The 17,948-nt window shown below is 42.6% G+C and overlaps 1 protein-coding gene across 1 annotated transcript in view; it reads right to left on the bottom strand.

Moving 5' to 3' along the window:
* The window catches only part of TBC1D22A (TBC1 domain family member 22A), a 735,477-nt gene that overhangs the window by 665,693 nt on the left and 51,836 nt on the right, over positions 1 to 17,948 (bottom strand). Inside the window, exon 4 of the mRNA XM_040343645.1 lies at positions 3,168 to 3,338. Coding sequence (XP_040199579.1) covers positions 3,168 to 3,338 — 171 coding nt within the window. The remainder of the gene's footprint in view (positions 1 to 3,167; positions 3,339 to 17,948) is intronic.

Raw genomic sequence — 17,948 nt, 5'->3', positions numbered from 1 at the left:
TTCAGATTTACCGTATTAATCAGCGTATAAAACGTGCGGGGGTATTACCGCACCCCTAGTTTAGGAGGGAAGTTTAAGGGGAGAAAAAAAAAAAACGTACATTTTAAATGCCCATCAATGCAGCCTTGCCCAATGTCTATCTGCAAGCCTTGCCCAAAATTTCAGCATGATGGGTTTTTAAATGTTAGTGCCGCTGAGATACACAGAGCCGGATGTCCTGTGTATTCGGCTCCTCTTGGCTTGTCTCGTAATCCCGCCCCTTGGCCCGGCTCCTATGATGGACACAACACTGATCCAATGGAGGGACGTAAAGGCTAGGAGGCAGGACAGGGCGAGACTGCGAGTGGAGCTAAGCCGATTACACAATACACTCGGCTCGGTCTATTTTGGCGGCGCTCGCGCCTCTTCCCCCTCAGAGACAGCGGGGATCGGCGTACAACACACAACCACGATTTTAAGGGGGAAAAAAGTGCACGTTATACACCGATAAATATATGGTACTTATTAAAATTGTCTCAATATCTAAGAAAGCCTCCAATATCCTCATTACCTTAGTCGACTTCATATCAAAGGAATGTCATTGTAAACTGACCAAGTTCTTAAAAGGTCATGTTGCTCTAACGGGGTGGGTTGGCCATTTCTTACATTCAAGTCCTAAATATAATATAGCTAAAACTTGTAATAATTGTCTTGTCTCAGAGCTGTGATATGCATGCATCTGATCCGGTCATTTGTGACATGCCATATAAGATGGAGGGTGCCAAGGCGGAAAATACATTTTTAGTTAAGTATGCTTGTTATATCTATTAATATTATCACATTTGTTATTACATCCGTCATTAAATGTTTTACCTACAAGCGTTCGTGTTATCTCTCTTTGTACATCTTGAATACAACCACACAAAAACTTAATCTATCACGTAAATGTGATTAAAAAAAAAGGCAGTTTGAGTGCGCATGCGCGGGACTTCCGGGAAGAAGTGCTGAACGGGAGCTCCGGACCGCCCCAGCACATCGAGGCTCACAGCACCCGAGTTGCTGGGAATTTTGTCCCGAGGAAGGTCCGTGTGGGCAGCGGGGATCGCGGTGCATTACCCTGGATGTCAGGCAGCAGCGAACGGAGGAGTTTTAGCCGTCAGCTGGACTTCGGCCTAGCGGCTCCTTCAGGCCCTAAGATGGCGGCCGCGGCGTCTCCTCGTGGAGACGCGGCAGACACAGAGTCTATTGCAGACCCATCGTCCCCGATCCAGCACAATCTACATGTTAGTGCCGCCGAGATACACAGAGCCGGATGTCCTGTGTATTCGGCTGGCAACTTCTGTGAGTAATGAACCTCCCATCATAGTATCCCCAGCTTCCACGGAGTCGTATATAAAACGCACTTTGGCAGACATTATGGGCACCCCCATGCTGCAATCCCCTTTGAGTCAGGCTGGCTTCCAGTTACCATCTTCCATGCCTCAGCCTTCTCACACTGATATGGCACAGCTTCTTAATTGCTTTTCTGGACATGCTGGCAGCGGGGTTAACACAGACTGCAACACAGATTACATCCTCCATTAAGGCTGATCTGCAGAATATAGGGGCCTGCATGGAAGCCATTGAACAGGCGGTAGACAACACCGCAGCCCGTACCAACCAAAATACTAACTGCATACAGTCGCTGCAGGACCAACTTGAAATTGCACTCGCCAAAATTGATGATTTGGAGAATCGCAGCAGGAGATATAACTTTCGCATAAGAGGTATCCCTGAGGGGGTGTCAATATCCCTGAGACAGTGAAATTATTTATTAAAACTGTTATCCCTGACATTCCTGATCATAAGCTTGAGCTGGACAGGGCCCACAGAGCTCTACAACCTCCTCGCCAAGACGGGCTCCCGAGGGATGTGGTGGTCAAGCCCCACTACTATAGTGTAAAGGAGGAGGTCATGAGGAGATCCCGTAATATTGATGATCTCAAGGTTCAGGGGAACAAGATACAGTTATTTGCTGACATCTCACCAGCCACTATCCAGAAGAGGAGGTCCCTGAAGCCCCTTCTAGGGGTCCTTCTGCAGAAATCTATTAAATATAAGTGGTCCTTTCCATTTCGCCTCCAGTTTGAATAGAAGGACAAATCATATGGCTTCTCGAGCTTCAGGGATGGTGAACAGCTATTATTGCGTCTTGGATTTATCAATCAAAAAAAGGCAGTTTATAATCACTGCTGCAGGAAACACACAAGGGCAACTAGTGTGCCTTTTGAATGTCTGACCAAGCTGTCATTAGCACAGATTATGGGCAATATGTACAGAGCCTATTAGAGTGGCTTTGTGCAGTTACAGGCCATTCACAGCGGATTAAGGAGGATAAGGGGAATGATGAAAGTTTGTAAACACTGCAGGAAGGAGGATTACAGCAGATAGAGGCTATATGAGGCTCTATGCACACTAGCATTTTTTAAACTCCTAGAAGCAGAAAATAGTCTGTGCACCGAAAGTGCAGTTGTTCTAGATGTGAGGGAAACATGCAAGATTGATTGATGGGAATCAGCAGAGCTTCCCCTCAGATCTAGAGTAACTGCAATTGCAGTACACTTACATTGCACTTGCAGTTGGAAAGACTATTTGCTTTTAGTAAATCAACCCCATTGTTTGTTGTTTATTTTCTGTATTTTTTGCATTTATTACACAGTTACCACCAAAAGAAAGCTATTTTTGTGAAAAAATTATATACATTTCATTTGGGTACAGCATTGCATGACCAGGCAATCGCCAGTTAAAGTAGCAGAGTGCCAAATAGCAAACAATGGCCTGGCAATAAAAGGAGTAAAATCTTACGGAGCTGAAATGGTTAAATTAAGACAGAAAAACACAGGGGGCATGAAAATCTTCCCATGGAGTCCCTTTCTTTTGTGTCTATGAGACAGGGAGTGAAGGGACATCTCCTTAAAAGGACACAGATGACAAAAACCTTACAGCCGTTTTAACTATTCCTTATTCATTCCAAAATTAAAAGGTTTTTGGCTCCAGATGAACTTTTAGCAAACCAAAATGTTTTCCTAAAGTATATATTAACCAGCTCAAGTACAAAAGTGAAGCTTTGCCAAAAATAAAAAGTTTGGGCTGTTCTCATTAGCATAATACTTCGAAAATCTTAGCTTACCAGAGCAGAACACACTTACCAAGATCAGTGCTTGGACCAGCAAGAAGCTGTCTGAATTTTTCTAGCCGAAATGCTTCTCTTTCCGATAACCCAGCAGTGCTCAAGAGGACTTGGTCTGCCGCTTTGTTCACCACTGCGCCAGATGTCTGCTGAGGCACAGATTGCTGCCGCTGTAAAGAATGCTTCTCACCTGAAGCACAAAACAAAGTCAAAATTTCATTATTTTAGCATTACCACTTGCCGACAACAAGGCATTTCTTCTTATTCTTACAGGTTTAAATCAGTATCACTAGAAAATGACTTCTAACCCCCAAACATTATACATTTTTTATAGCAGAGACCCTATGGAATAAAATGGCGACCGTTGCAAATTTATATGACGCACGGTATTTGTGCATCGTTTTTGCAAACACAATTTTTATGAAACAAATACATTCTAATGAATAAAAAAAAAAATGTTACCCCAATTTTTGGGTATAATGTGAAAAATTATGTTACGCCTAGTAAATACATACCCAACATGTCTCACTCCTTAAAATTGCATGGAATGGTGACAAACTACAATGCTTAAAAATCTCCATAGGCGATGCTTTAAACGCGTTTACAGGTTACCAGTTTAGAGTTACAGAGGAGGTCTAGTGCTAGAATTATTGCTCTCACTCCAACATTCGCGATGATACCTTGCATGTTCGGTTCGAATACCGTTTACATATGCGTGACTTATTACGTATGGAGGGATGGGGACGCTTAAAAAAAAAAAAAATGTCTTTATTGTACTATTTTTACACTGTTAATTATTTTTTGATCACTTTCATTCCTACTACAAGGAATACCGATACCAAGCATTTCCCCGAGTACTTGTACTCGGGGAAAATGCTCCGATGCTTCACCAGATACCCGACTGTCCCTGTATCCTCCTCCAGTTCCATCAGTGCTGCTCTACCCCTACGCGCTTTGTGTCCCCCCTCCGTGCCCGCTGCTGTCCTCAACCATTCTGCTCTCCCCCTCCATGCTCCGTGTCCCCCCTCTGTGCCGCTGCTGTCCTCCTCCATTCTGCTGCTGTCCTCCTCCGTTCTGCTCTACCCCTCCATGCTCCGTGTCCCCCCTCCATATCCTCCTCCGCCCCCTGTCAGGATGGAGAGCGACGGTAGAAGCCAATAAACCCGGCTCCTACCTTTTCCGAATGAACAGTCAGTTATCACTGACTCTGTTCATTCATACAACTGAAACATCGTAACCTGTGGGGGGACACGGAGCAACAGCTATACTTTTTGTAGCTGCTGACTTTGTATAAACTAAAAATAGCCTGGAACTCTGCTTTAACCCTTTTGGTGCCCGTACCATAGTTAAAAAGACGGCTGCAGCGCAGGCTTAAAAATGTCGGGAGAGCGTCCTCCCGTGCTTACACTGCCCGCACGCCACCAGTGCTGCCAAACAGTGCAGCAGAAAAATTCGCGTTTTTCAAAATGTTATAACAAACCATTTCAAAATTTTCGCCCTTTTTTTATTTGTTTAGCAAAAAATAAAAAACCCAGTGGTGATTAACCACATCCATACAGGGCATTTTCACCCCCTTCCTGCCCAGACCAATTTTTAGTTTTCAGAGCCGTCGCATTTTGAATGACAATTGCGCGGTCATGCAACACTGTACCCAAATGAAATCTTTACGTTTTTTTCCCCACAAACAAACCTTTCGTTTGGTGGTATATGATCATCTCTGCGGGTTTTATTTTTTGCGATATAAACAAAAAAAAGAGCGAAACATTTAAAAAAAAAAAAAAAAAAAAAAAACACAATATTTTTTACTTTTTGATAAAAAATAATAAAATAAAATTCCCTACAGTTTAGACCGATACGTATTCTTCTACATACTTTTGGTAAATAAAAATCGCAATTGATTGGTTTGCGCAAATGTTATAGCATCTACAAAAAAAGGGATAGATTTATGTCATTTCTACTTTTTTTACTAGTAATGGCAGCGATCTGAGATTTTTATTGTGACCGTGACATTGCGACGAACACTTTTGACACATTTTTGGGACCATTCACATGTATACAGCGATTAGTGCTATAAAACCGCACTGATTACTGTGTAAATGTGACTGGCAGGGAAGGGGTTAACACTAGGGGGCGATCAAGGGGTTAATATGATCCCTAGTGAGTGATTCTAACTGTAGGGGGAGGGGACTCACAAGGGGAGGAGACCGATCTGTGTTTCTCTGTACTGGGAACACACATCTGTCTCCTATCCTCCGACAGAACATGGATCTGTGTGTTTACAGGCAATCACGACGGACATTGCAGCACGTGTGCCCCCTAGCCGCCCGGGAAGCCCAGGACGTCATATGACGTCCACCCAAGAGGGAGGCAGGGTTCCCGCCGTCGTCATTTCACAATGACTCTGTAAGGAAGTGGTTAAATATCATTAAAAAATTATTTACGCGGAAAAATAAAAATGACAAAAATGTCATTTGGGTACAGTGTTGTATGACTGCGTAATTGTCATAAGTGCGACAGCGCTAAAAGCTGAAAATTGGCCTGGGCAGGAAGGGGGTGAAGGTGCCCAGTAGGCAAGTGGTTAAAACTAAAAAAGGGTCTGCAATTTTTTTTTTAATCATACTAGAGTGGGGCGAGTTCCATATACAGTATAGTAACAAGCCAAATGTTAAATGTTCATGTGGCTGAATGTCTCATGGCACTGAACAGAAAAATAGGTTTTGATAGAAACATTGAAGGATCTTCAGATTGCAGACATATTGTACATGTTTATGACTCAACTTGGGAACCATTGAAGACGTGTTAATCTGCCCTCTGCTAATGTCTAGACATTCATGATAAATTGACATGAACAGGAAAATGTGAGAAACTATAAAAAAAATGTGCTAAAGGGAAACTAGATTACACATCCTACATTATTGGAAGGAACGTGTAAAAGCAATTGCTAGTGTTCCATATTTGTACAGTTTGATAAGGTTTCTAATACTTTTTTTTTTTTCTAGGAGAGATCCGCCAATGTTTCCTTTATGTTCTTTATGGCTGCTATAAAACATAGGAATCTTGCCAAAAAAAAAAAAAATTGCCCAGATAAAAATCGAATGCGCAATTATCTACTCGGGTGTAATATTAATCAGCCCGGCCTCACTAATACTGTAGGATATGTGAGCGAGTGAATGCTAAGCACAATCTTTGTAAAGGTACGACTAAGCAATAAACACAATATACCGTATATACTCGCGTATAAGCCGAGTTTTTCAGCCCTTTTTTTAGGGCAGAAAATACCCCCCTCGGCTTATACTCGAGTCAGTGTACCTGAAGGGTTGCGAGCGCCCATTGTGTAAAAGTCGCGGCTTCCCCCTGGTACCTTCCGTGATAGGCGTTTCCCAGCAGTGTGTTCAGCCAATCACGGACATCTTTTCATCCTCGGACAAGAGAACGTCCGCGATAGGCTGAACACTGAACGCCGTGTCGGCTGGGAAAACGAGTCAGAGGATGAGAAGACGTCCATAATAGGCTGCTGGGAAACACCTATATACGGAACGGGACCAGGAGCAGACCGCAACTTTTAAACAATGAATGGACGCCTGCAGCCTGTCAAAAATGTCAGGTACACTGACTCGGGCACAGGAAGGTGGCAATGGGCACAGTGAGGTGGCAATGGGCACAGTGAGGTGGCAATAAGCACATTGAGACATGTAAATGGGCATGGTTGACCCTCTTTTCCGCTTACAGTGGCTGCTGCATTCTGAGCCTTATATTCGAGTCAATACGTTTTCCCAGTTTTTTGGGGTAAAATTAGGTCCTCGGCTTATACACGAGTCAATATGTTTTCCCAGTTTTTTGGGGTAAAATTAGGTCCTTGGCTTTTTTTGGGGTAAAATTAGGTCCTCGGCTTATACTTGAGTAAATACGGTACATATAATGAAGAGCATGGCCATGTAAATACAGTATGTATATTATACACTAAAATATTGAACTATTTTGAGATATATTAATCAATTATTACAGCTGAACTCCAGACAGAAGGTAAGTATTCATTAAGAACTAATACATTGGTCATGCAATTAGTGCAATTTACCTTGATAAAAATAATAAAATTATAAGAATAACCTGTAATCTCCAGCATAGTCACAATCTGAATGGGAGAAGGTAGACCAGCAATTATACTGTAGCTAATCAGAATCTGCCACTGTATATATCTGATGAGAGCATGCCGAGAGAAGGAGAGAGCAAAGCAAGATGAAGTAAAGTGATGATCTCATCAGTATGATGTGCTCCTTCACTGATGGTTATGTGTTCCAATGTCAGCTCCTCATATTCACCAAGCCATAATGTAAGTATGGTGCACCAAGCCTTAAAGCGTTTGTTAACCCAAAAAAATAAAATGTATCCTGCTCCCTTAAAGCATGTTATACAGCACAGTGCCTGTGCCGTGTAATTTGGACCCTGCAACACCTAAAAAACCTGACTAATCCTGCCAATTTCTCTCCTCCCCTGCAAATTGACCACACAATAATCATGGCTGCCGAGCCCTTGACACTGTGGTCCGTTTGCGTTCCTCCGTCACCCGCAGCCTGCTCTCCTGTGTCTGTCTCCTCTGTCTCCCCTCTCTGCGCGCAGCGTCGCCGCAGTCTCCTACTGCAGGAATATACATTATAATTTGAATACTGTCAGTTTTGTTTCCAAATACTGTGCCCTGCTGTCCATTTAAAAAAAAAAAAAAATCCTCCTTTAGACCCCTTTCACACTGAAGCGTTTTTACAGCGTTTTAGCGTTAAAAATAGCGCTATTAAAACACTCATAAAACGCTCTCCATGCATCTCAATGGACCCTTTCACACCAAGTTCTGCAAGCAGCATCTTTGGAGCAGCTTTTGGGCACTGAAAAAAAATGCTCCAAAAACGCCCCCTCCATTGATATGAATTGAAAGCGCTGTAAAAACGCCTTGCCCTTTCACACGGAGGCACTGCAAAAATGCCCTAAAACTTTAGGGTCTTAGCGGTGCTTTACCAGTGTGAAAGGACTCTGAAAGCACTCTGGCTTTCACATTGGGATTGCAGATGAGGCTTCGCTCGAAAAACGCTTGAAAAACACCCCAGTGTGAAAGATGCCTTACTGCATCTTACAGCAGCTCCCTTTGCTCACCTAACCGGTCGTGTCTGATTTTTTTTAAAATAAAACAAACAGTGGCACAGTATTAGGAAACAAACAGATAGTACAGTGGAACCTTGGATTACGAGTATAATCCGTTCCAGGAGAAGGCTTGTAATCCAAAGCACTCGCATATCAAAGCTAAAGAAATAATTGTTTCCGCATTGACTTCTATTGTATGCAATATCTCATGTGACCAGACGTGGGGGGGGTGCCCGAGAGCCACGGAAATATTCAGGGACAGCTCGGTTGAACTCGGGAACCCCCGGAAAGGCTCGGAAACTGAGTAATTCCAAGTGATTCTGAGTATTTCCGAACAGCTCTAAACCATTCTGAGTGTCACCGGCACCCCCGCACCTCTGGCCAAATGCGTTACTGCACACCCCATTGGCTTGAATCCTGCACGTTTTACGAGACAACACTCGCAAACAAAGTCAGGATTTTAAAAAAATGCTTGCCTTTCTAAACGCTCATTAACCGTGTTACTCGTTAACCAAGGTTCCACTGTAATAAAATGTGAAAGTGGGTCAACAACCACTTTAAAAAGGAGAAGTATGGCCGAAGGTCTTTTGGTCATACTTCTGTGGGTCACAGGGGTGCACTTGATTCTGTACTCCTGTGACCCAGATTCAGCCTACATGCCACACTGCATGGATCCAGACAATAATGTTAAAATCCTCTCAAATGCCTGACCAGCGTTTGGCTCAGCCTCTCGGTGCACCGCCAGTCGCTCCCGCCCACTCCATACTTTGGAGCTTTAGTGAACGTCGGAGGGCAGAGCACCAACAGTGACTGCTCTCTGCTAAGAGCAGATTGGAGAGCCGAGCAATCCGCGGTTTTAGATCAGCTCTCAGTGAAGAGTTGGTGGGGGACAGCTGCAGCTCAGATCGATGTTGCAGCCATCTAGGCGAGTAAGAATTTCTGTTTTTTGTTATGCACTCTTTTCAGGTAGTACTAAAGGCACAACATTTTATGATTTTAGAGTAAGGGAGTGGTGTAACCCCTATCATACTTTTTTTTTTAAATTTGGGAGAGTTTCCTTCTCTTCCCATCCCTTAATTGTAACTTGAGACTAGAGGGGTGCTTATTTCTCACTTCCAAGTCTTATACTTAAAGTATAACTAAATGCAAAAACTTTCTTTTTCAATAGAGTAGAGATGGATTAGAACCTCTGTCAGCTTTTATTGCGGTCTTTATCTTCGTTAACAAAATTCTGTGCGACTTCAAGGTAGTCCCTGTAAGTCTAGAGTTCCCCCATAATATCAATGCTTGTATAAGAGATGTATCCTTTAACCCAGAGCCTCTAGGATTAACTACATAGAAGCCAAGAACAACCTCTGGACCAATCAGGGAGAGAAGACTCAACGAGTGACGGCTCACTTGGACAGTCTTCCACCCATCACCATATAAGACCCCCCCAATCAACATTACTTCCCTGCATTTTTTTCTGCGACCATGGGTTACCTAAAATACTCTGCAGAAACCATCCGGGAACTAAAACCATTTGCCTCTATACTCCCAGTTGTCACCAAAAAAGCTCTAAGGAATGAGCGACTGTTGAGAATCAATCGACGATCAACAGTCAAAAACTACGCGCAGGTACCCCTGCCCAAGCGCATAATTTGCGCTTTGGTCAACACAAGATCGGCAGTAAAACACTGACAAGAAATCTATGATTTCATCCTTCAACACGATCTAGACTGCCTCTTCATCACAGAAAGCTGGCTGACAGCCGACTGCAACACAATTCTAGCAGAATTGGTGCCAGCAAATTATCGCATTCAAATGCAAAACAGAGTGGGGCAAAGAGGGGGGGGGCCTGGCGGTGATCCACAAGACTCACCTCTCGATCACCAAACCAGTCCTTCAAAACTCGCTTCCATTCATGGAAACCCTCACTCTGCAGCTGCAAACAAATCCCCAAGATACGGTCCATATGCTACTTTGCTATAGACCACCAGGCCCAAAAACGCACCTACTCACGTCATTGACTGAATTCATCTCCACATATACCCTAAACAAACACCTTTTGGTGCTTGGGGATTTCAACCTCTGGGCCAACTCCTCGCTGGACCCCGTAGCCGACGCCTGCATCGACCATCTGGAAGGATTAGGTCTGCAGCAACTAATACAAGGCCCCACTCATGCCTCAGGCCATACGCTCGATCTCATTTTCAAACAAGATTTGGAAATTGACGTCCTGGGAAATGAGCCGCAACCATGGACCGATCACCATGCCATCAAATTCACAATCACCAAAAATGCCAGCCCAAAAAAAAACGACAAAACCGGTGACAACTCACTGGACTAGATCTCAGAAGAAGCTCCACTCGAAACTCTTCAAAACAACACTAGGGAACAAAATAAAAACAACCCAACAAAAACAAACAGCCACAGAAACACTTGACGCCATCAACAAGGCGCTACTACAGTCAGCTGACTTAGTAGCACCAAAACGCAAAACTTGCATCCGGAAAAACAACTCCAGCTGGTTTAATGACCAGCTGACGTTGCTAAAGCAAGAGCGTAGAAGAGCAGAAGCTGCGTGGAAAAGGTGCTCTTCAGATAAAAACCACACCATTTACAAAATAATAACAAAGAAATATCACAAAGAAATCTTCACGGCCAAAAAAAATAATAATTTCTCCAACATCATCCCAAATGCCCTTAACCGCCCCCGAGAACTCTTCAAGCTGGTCACTCAGACTATGAATCCAGCTTGTTTAGAGGCCCCCAATTCTGATTCACAAGAATTTTGCAACGAATTATCGGATTATTTCATTAATAAAATTGAAAAAATCCGTGAAAGTATTCAGCAAAATGGAACCGTCACCAACTCCCCCCCAAATCACAAACCTAATACCCACATAAATCCGTCGCAACCACCAAAGTTCACTCTAAAACCCATTTCCATCGATGCCACTAAAAACATCATCGGGACTCTGCGTAATAGCACAGCACCCAATGATATCATCCCCACTAAACTGCTGAAAGAAAGTGCCGATATACTGGCACCAGCTATCACGCAGCTCATTAACCAATCATTCAAGGAGGGCATGGTGCCCACCTTGCTAAAACAAGGTACAATAAAACCAATTCTAAAAAAAACTACCCTTGACCCCAAAGACCCAAACAACCGAAGGCCCATAACAGCTCTAAATGTCTTCTCCAAGGTAATGGAGAAAGTAGTTGTACAACAGCTGCAACTGCATTTAGACACCCATAAATTACTCGATCCGTTTCAATCAGGCTTCCGTTCGGGTCACGGAACAGAAACGGCGCTGCTTAAAATATGGAATGACGCTCTAGAGGCCGCAGACAAAGGAGAATCTTGTCTCCTGATACTGCTGGACCTAAGCGCGGCTTTTGACACTGTAGACCACGGACTACTACTGGCTAGGCTAGCTGAAGTAGCCGGAGTCGCTGAATGCGTTTTACCCTGGTTCTCCTCCTTCTTGGATCACCGATCACAAATAGTGAAACTGGGGTCTTTCACTTCTGAAAAACGTACGGTGTCATGCGGAGTCCCTCAGGGATCTCCTTTATCGCCCGTATTGTTTAATATCCATCTTCGCCCTCTCTTTGAAATCATCAGTAACCAGAAGTTACTTTACCACTCCTATGCAGACGACACACAACTATTTCCGCATCTGCAACAAAAAGGATCATTCTCTTGGACTAGAGAAATGCCTCACTCTAATAGATAACTGGATGACAAACAGTTATCTTAAACTCAATGGTTCGAAAACAGAACTTCTCCTGTTTCACGCTAACCGGAAAAATCACCCCGCGTCAACATGGACTCCCCCACCCATTCTGGGTAAAACTATCACCCCTAGCACCAAAGTCAAAAGTCTCGGAGTCATTTTCGATACCTACATGACAATGGATGCACAAATAGGGTCAGTAGTCAGCGGATCCCACCATCTGCTGCGCCTACTACGCAGACTCACGCCCTTTTTCCCGAAAGAGGACATTGCAGTCGTGGTGGGAACAATCATCAATTCCAGACTCGACTACGCAAATGCCCTCTATCTAGGACTCCCCAAATACCAAATCACTCGTCTGCAAGTCGTTCAAAATACGGCCGCTCGACTAGTGACTGGGAAAAAAACATGGGAATCAATCTCACCTTCACCGAGATCCCTTCATTGGTTGCCAGTAAAAGACAGAATCACTTTCAAGGCACTCTGTCTAATACATAAGTGTATTCAAGGCAACGCCCCCCAATATCTATGCGAAAAAATAAAAGCCCATAACCCCAATCGCATTCTGCGATCCACCAATCAAAACCTCCTCCAGATACCCAAGGCCAGATACAAGTCCAAAGGAGATCGAAGATTTGCAGTCCAGGGACCTCGCCTGTGGAATGCACTACCAACCACCATCCGACTGGAGTCGGACCACTTGGCCTTCAGGAGAAAGATTAAAACCCATCTCTTCTGAGGTCAAGGGGTTCTTTACCCATGAAATGGATACAGCGCCCAGAGGCGATTCAGTTCGCATGTGTTGCGCTTTACAAGTCTCTCTCTCTCTCTCTCTCTTGCCAAATATTATTATGTACTGAGCAAAGAACAATAGCAAAAGATAAGGCGTGCTTTGGAAACAAGGTTTAGTCGGTCACACAGAGAATAGATTGCTATATTTTGCACACTCTGTACAAATTGTGACAAGTGTTACTTGCATAACCTAATAACTTAAATATGATTGGTTGAGACAAGGGTGTTCCTTTATTGTATGATTTGATTAAGTGCAAGTACGCACAAGAAATAAAGTCTAGTTTTTACACACCGTGGGCCAGATCCAGAAAGAAATACATTGGCGCAGCGTATCAGAGATACACTACTCCGCCGTACCTTACCTGGAGCATTTTCGAATCCTCAGCGAGTTTGCGCCGTAAGTTACGGCGGCGTAGTGTATTTCTGGCGGTGTATTTCAAATTGGGCAGGTTGGGGGCGGGTTTCATTTAAATGAAGCGCGTCCCCGCGCCAAATGAAATGCGCATGCGTCCTTCCTAAATTTCCCGCCGTGCATTGCGCTATATGACGTCGCAACAACGTCATTTTTTTTAACTTAGACGTGAGTTACGTCCATCCCTATTCATGGACGACTTACGCAAAAAAATTAATTCAAATTTCGACGCGGGAACGACGGCCATACTTAACATGGCAATTCTATTTATACGCCGCAAAATACCAGCTTTAACTATACGCCGGAAAAAGCCGACTACAGACGACGTTAGAAAATGCGACGGCCGCGCGTACGTTTGTGGATCGTCGTAAATCGCTAATTTGCATACCCGACACTGAAAACGCCACCCAGTGGATGCTGAAGTATTGCATCTTAGATCCGAAGGCGTACGAAGACGTACACCTGTCGGATCTAACCCAGAAGCCGTCGTATCTTGTTTTGAGGATTCAAAACAACGATACTACCCGGAAAATTTGAAAGTACGCCGGCGTATCAGTAGATACGCCGGCGTACTTCGTCTGTGGATCTGGCCCCATATCTCCGTGTGGGTGTTTTGACTTGCCGATGCATCAGAGAGCTCCATACATCCAGAAGTTCTGAAAGCCCGGGTCCAATAGAACCACCATAACAACAAAAACCTGGGGAATGCCCAGGGAAAAACCAAGCCTACTTACCGACCAGCTTGCAGAAAACCAATTAACCTGTCTACAGTATGCGTTAAAAACAGGGGTTCGGTCCGCACGCATTTGCAAACGCATGCGTGAGCCACAGAGCCGCGCCAAGGCACCCTGTAATATCTGTGGTCCTAACACTAAACAATAAGCGTCCCCACAGTGGAGGCACATGCATTTTAATGGATAGACAGGGGCAGGTGAACTGAAGGGAAGCCACCCCTCCTTACAGAACCACCAACCTTACAGTCCCTGCACTACTTTGGTTTGACTTTGATACGACTTGAGGTTCATAGACCTTCACATTACACATGCATTGCTTCAAGTCGCGTCAAAATCGCTGCAAAAAAACTATGCAAAAAAAATTAAAAACGCACAACTTTCATGTTGCACAAATGTGAAAGGGGCCTAAAAGAATGTCCCCAGAAAAGTAATACAGGGGAAATCTTTCAATAGAGACACTAATTCTGGTGACCTGGGGGTCCCAAGAGATTTCCCTAATTTGCAGGGATATCCTCTCACTTCCTGTTTGGGTATGGGACAGGAAGTGAAAGTAAATCTCAACAACTGGACAAAGATGAAAAAAAAAGGTGTTATATAACCCTTCCTTGCACTATCCAAAATAAAAAAAATAAAAAGTTCTGCCTGCAGTTCTACTTCAACTGTAACTAATCCAGTGGTGCAATCCTTCACTAGAATGCTTGTCACTTGCCAAAAATCTTTCTGATAATGCATGCACTCTGAAATTCCATTTATTCCTATGAACTTCAGAGTACTAACTCTACAATGCTCTACCATAGCTTACTATTTATTACATCTATTAGGGAAGAGGTCCAACTCATCTGGGACACTGTAAATCTTCAAGGGAACTAAATGCATGATTCACTGAAAAGAGCTACACACGGCCTCAAATTCCCCTATAAAAATCAGACTGGAACTTCAAATAACTATAGTGATCCCAGTGCTTTGTAAATACTTAATTCAAAACCATAAAGGAAGAATAAACATCTACACACAGCTATTACAATTGTATTAAAAAAGGAGAGTGTTGTGCAGGCCCTTTAGGTTGGAACATTTAAGGCTTAATGTACACGGGTAGTTTTACAACCTCTCCTGAACGATTTAACTTGACAAAATAGCAACCGATGTTTAAAAACGACCGTTTACAAAACACGTTACATGCCGTATTTGCGTTTAGAAGCTTTTCTTTTTTCAAAGTACTGTAGTCAAAAATAAAAAAAGCCTGTACACGAAATGCGGCTAAATGCGAGTTACCATGTTTACAAGCTGTTACAGGCATTTGGTGTCTCAGAGATCCGTCCTGAACGCATTTTTTTTTGCGTTCCAAAAAATGCCTCTAAACTCAACTGCCTAGAAAAGACTATTAATGACCCTGTGTACATGTGCTGGTAAGATATCCGAGGAGAGTTCAGGTACAGTGTACATAAAGCCTTACATGTTCCAGCTGCTACTTCTCCCCCCCCCCCCCCCCCAACTCCTGTGACAGTGGGCAGGGGAATTTTCTCCCTGCACCCACTGTCACAATTTAAAAATAGCCCCGCATGGCTGCGTCATTTATTTACAGATTTCTGTGTATGAACCAACCACACATACCCGCAGCAGGTTGTAGTTCTCAATGAACTGTGAGGGCGCGCTGGTGAGCATTCTCATAGTTCATTGATTTTCCTGCAATTCAATAACTGCCTGCCCGTATAGGAGGTACGGGTACACCGTGTAGTAAAAGTCTGCAGGATCCTGGCATTGCACCCGAAATCTGCTGATCGTGGGTGCAATTTTTTACAGGTTCCAGTGTAAAAAATAAAAATGTACATTTAATTTTTACTTGCAATAATATGTGCATTTATTGTTTTGTTTATTAAAGGTAAACTTATCCTTTAAATAAGTACCAATTTGTGCAAAAGTGACATGTCCAAAAATAAATATTGCAATTTCAAAAATAAGAGAGATTATATATATATATATATATATATATATATATATATATATATATATATATATATATATATATATATATATATATATATATATATATATATATATATATATATATATATATATATATATATAAATAAATATATAAATAAAAAGTTAATAAAAAGAAATCCAGCAACTGTTGATGTGATTTTTTTTTTTGTGCAAAATCCAAAAGCCATGTTATTTAGGGCAGTCAGTGACACTCTCCTCCACCGACATAGACCACAGGCTTCTTACTAGATGCCAAGACCCCTTAACTATAGGAGGTCAACTGTGCATCCCAATCACAATGGGACAATCAGCATGGCAACGTAGAAAAAACTCCCCCAGCCACACTCCTCTGATGTTCAGATGGAAGCCGCAGTATCAGGTTATCCTGACCATATCAAAAAGAAAAGGCTCCACATACTGTAAGAAGTAAAAACTCCTCAGTTTTATTCCTAAAAATAATACAAAAAGATAGAGAGATAGAGAGTTCCAAGCATGGAAGTGCCTCCGATGACAGCGTTTGTGATGAAAAGCATTGAGTGGAGAAAACGATCTGCTGTCACAACACACGCACGGCGGGCTTATAACCAGCTTTGTTAGTAGATTGTTATTTATTTATTTATTAATAAAAGCGAGAAGTTTATACTTTACGCTACATGGAGCATTTTCTTTTTGATATGGTCATGGCATAATGATACTGCAGCCTGCATTATTCATCACTGGTATTCTTGCTATAACCCACTATAAGCTATATTCACATTTGCATGCGAGTACCAATGGATGAGCGTGATTTACTTTTTTTTTTTTATTATTTATTCGTTTCCACTTAATATTTTTTTTTAGCAACCTTTTGCCATCACAAGGGATGAACAGGCAGACGAACGTTGACGTCATCATGCTGGGCAGGGGAGAGGACTCCATTTTGTCTGAGGATTACATGTGCATATACGCCTTCCTTTTTGAGCGAGTACTTTTAATAAATGGTTTGTGTCAAACGGCACTATTAGTTCTTCCTTTATGGGGGGACTGGAAATAACATGAGGGAACCAAGTGTGGCATCTGGATCTTTGTTTTTCTTTAGTCAAAGTACTCCCTATACAGTTAGAAAGCACACATAGGGAACACAGCTAACCCTTTGTAAATAATATTAATACTCAAGGAAAAATGGCGCTGCTAGCCTGGTACTAGACTATATTTCGCTGGGTTGTGGGCAAGTATGTGATCCGATAAATAGTGTTGGGTTCCTTCCTGTGGTTAGCTCATATGTACAGCCACCATTAGGATATGAGGTCCCCCTTTTTATTGATGTGCAGTATGTAACCGCTTGGTCCTATGTTAGTGTGATGTCCCTATGTGTCCTCCACAAAAGCAATGAAAAAAGTGTTTGTGGAAAATAAAAAATGTTAGAAGAGCAGTGGAAGAAGGGTAGTCAATATTTGGGTACCCTAGTAACGGTGTATGATAAAACAAATCAAAGTGTCAATTTCAGTTGGGCCTCTAGGTGTCCGCCCTGTGCCTGGTTAAAGACCTAAATTCACCACTTATGTGAACCATTAGATATGATCACTCAAAATAAAAAGAAAAAAGAAAGTAAACCATAAAAATTGTGTGTGTATGTGACACAACAACGTACAACCCTATTGAAGTGGTATGTCACTATCCGTGGTTTGTGACTCCTGTCTGTATCAGCGTCAGACATATGTATAGTTACTAATGCTTAGTAAAAATAATAATTTCAATATAAAATAAATATGATTTCAAACATCAAACAATTAAAGTGCTCTGTGCTAGTGATTTCTCTACTGAGATAGGTGCTAATCTGTGAACCCCTCAGATTAGGTATAATCTAGTTTATATCAAAGGTGTAACAAACATTACATTAAATTTCCCCTTGGTTGTCAAACCCGCGGTTTGTGATTCTAATCAAGGTATTTGCTACTTCTTATTGCTCAGATTTATACTTCAAACAGGTATGCCAGTGTCTAAAAAATGAACCTTCAAAGTCTCAATTAAAGGTTTCAAAATAA

Source organism: Rana temporaria, chromosome 3, assembly GCF_905171775.1.
Source record: "Rana temporaria chromosome 3, aRanTem1.1, whole genome shotgun sequence".
NCBI classification, from domain to species: domain Eukaryota; kingdom Metazoa; phylum Chordata; class Amphibia; order Anura; family Ranidae; genus Rana; species Rana temporaria.
Note: the sequence above shows the minus strand (reverse complement) of the source record. Positions and strands in the feature narration are given on the sequence as shown.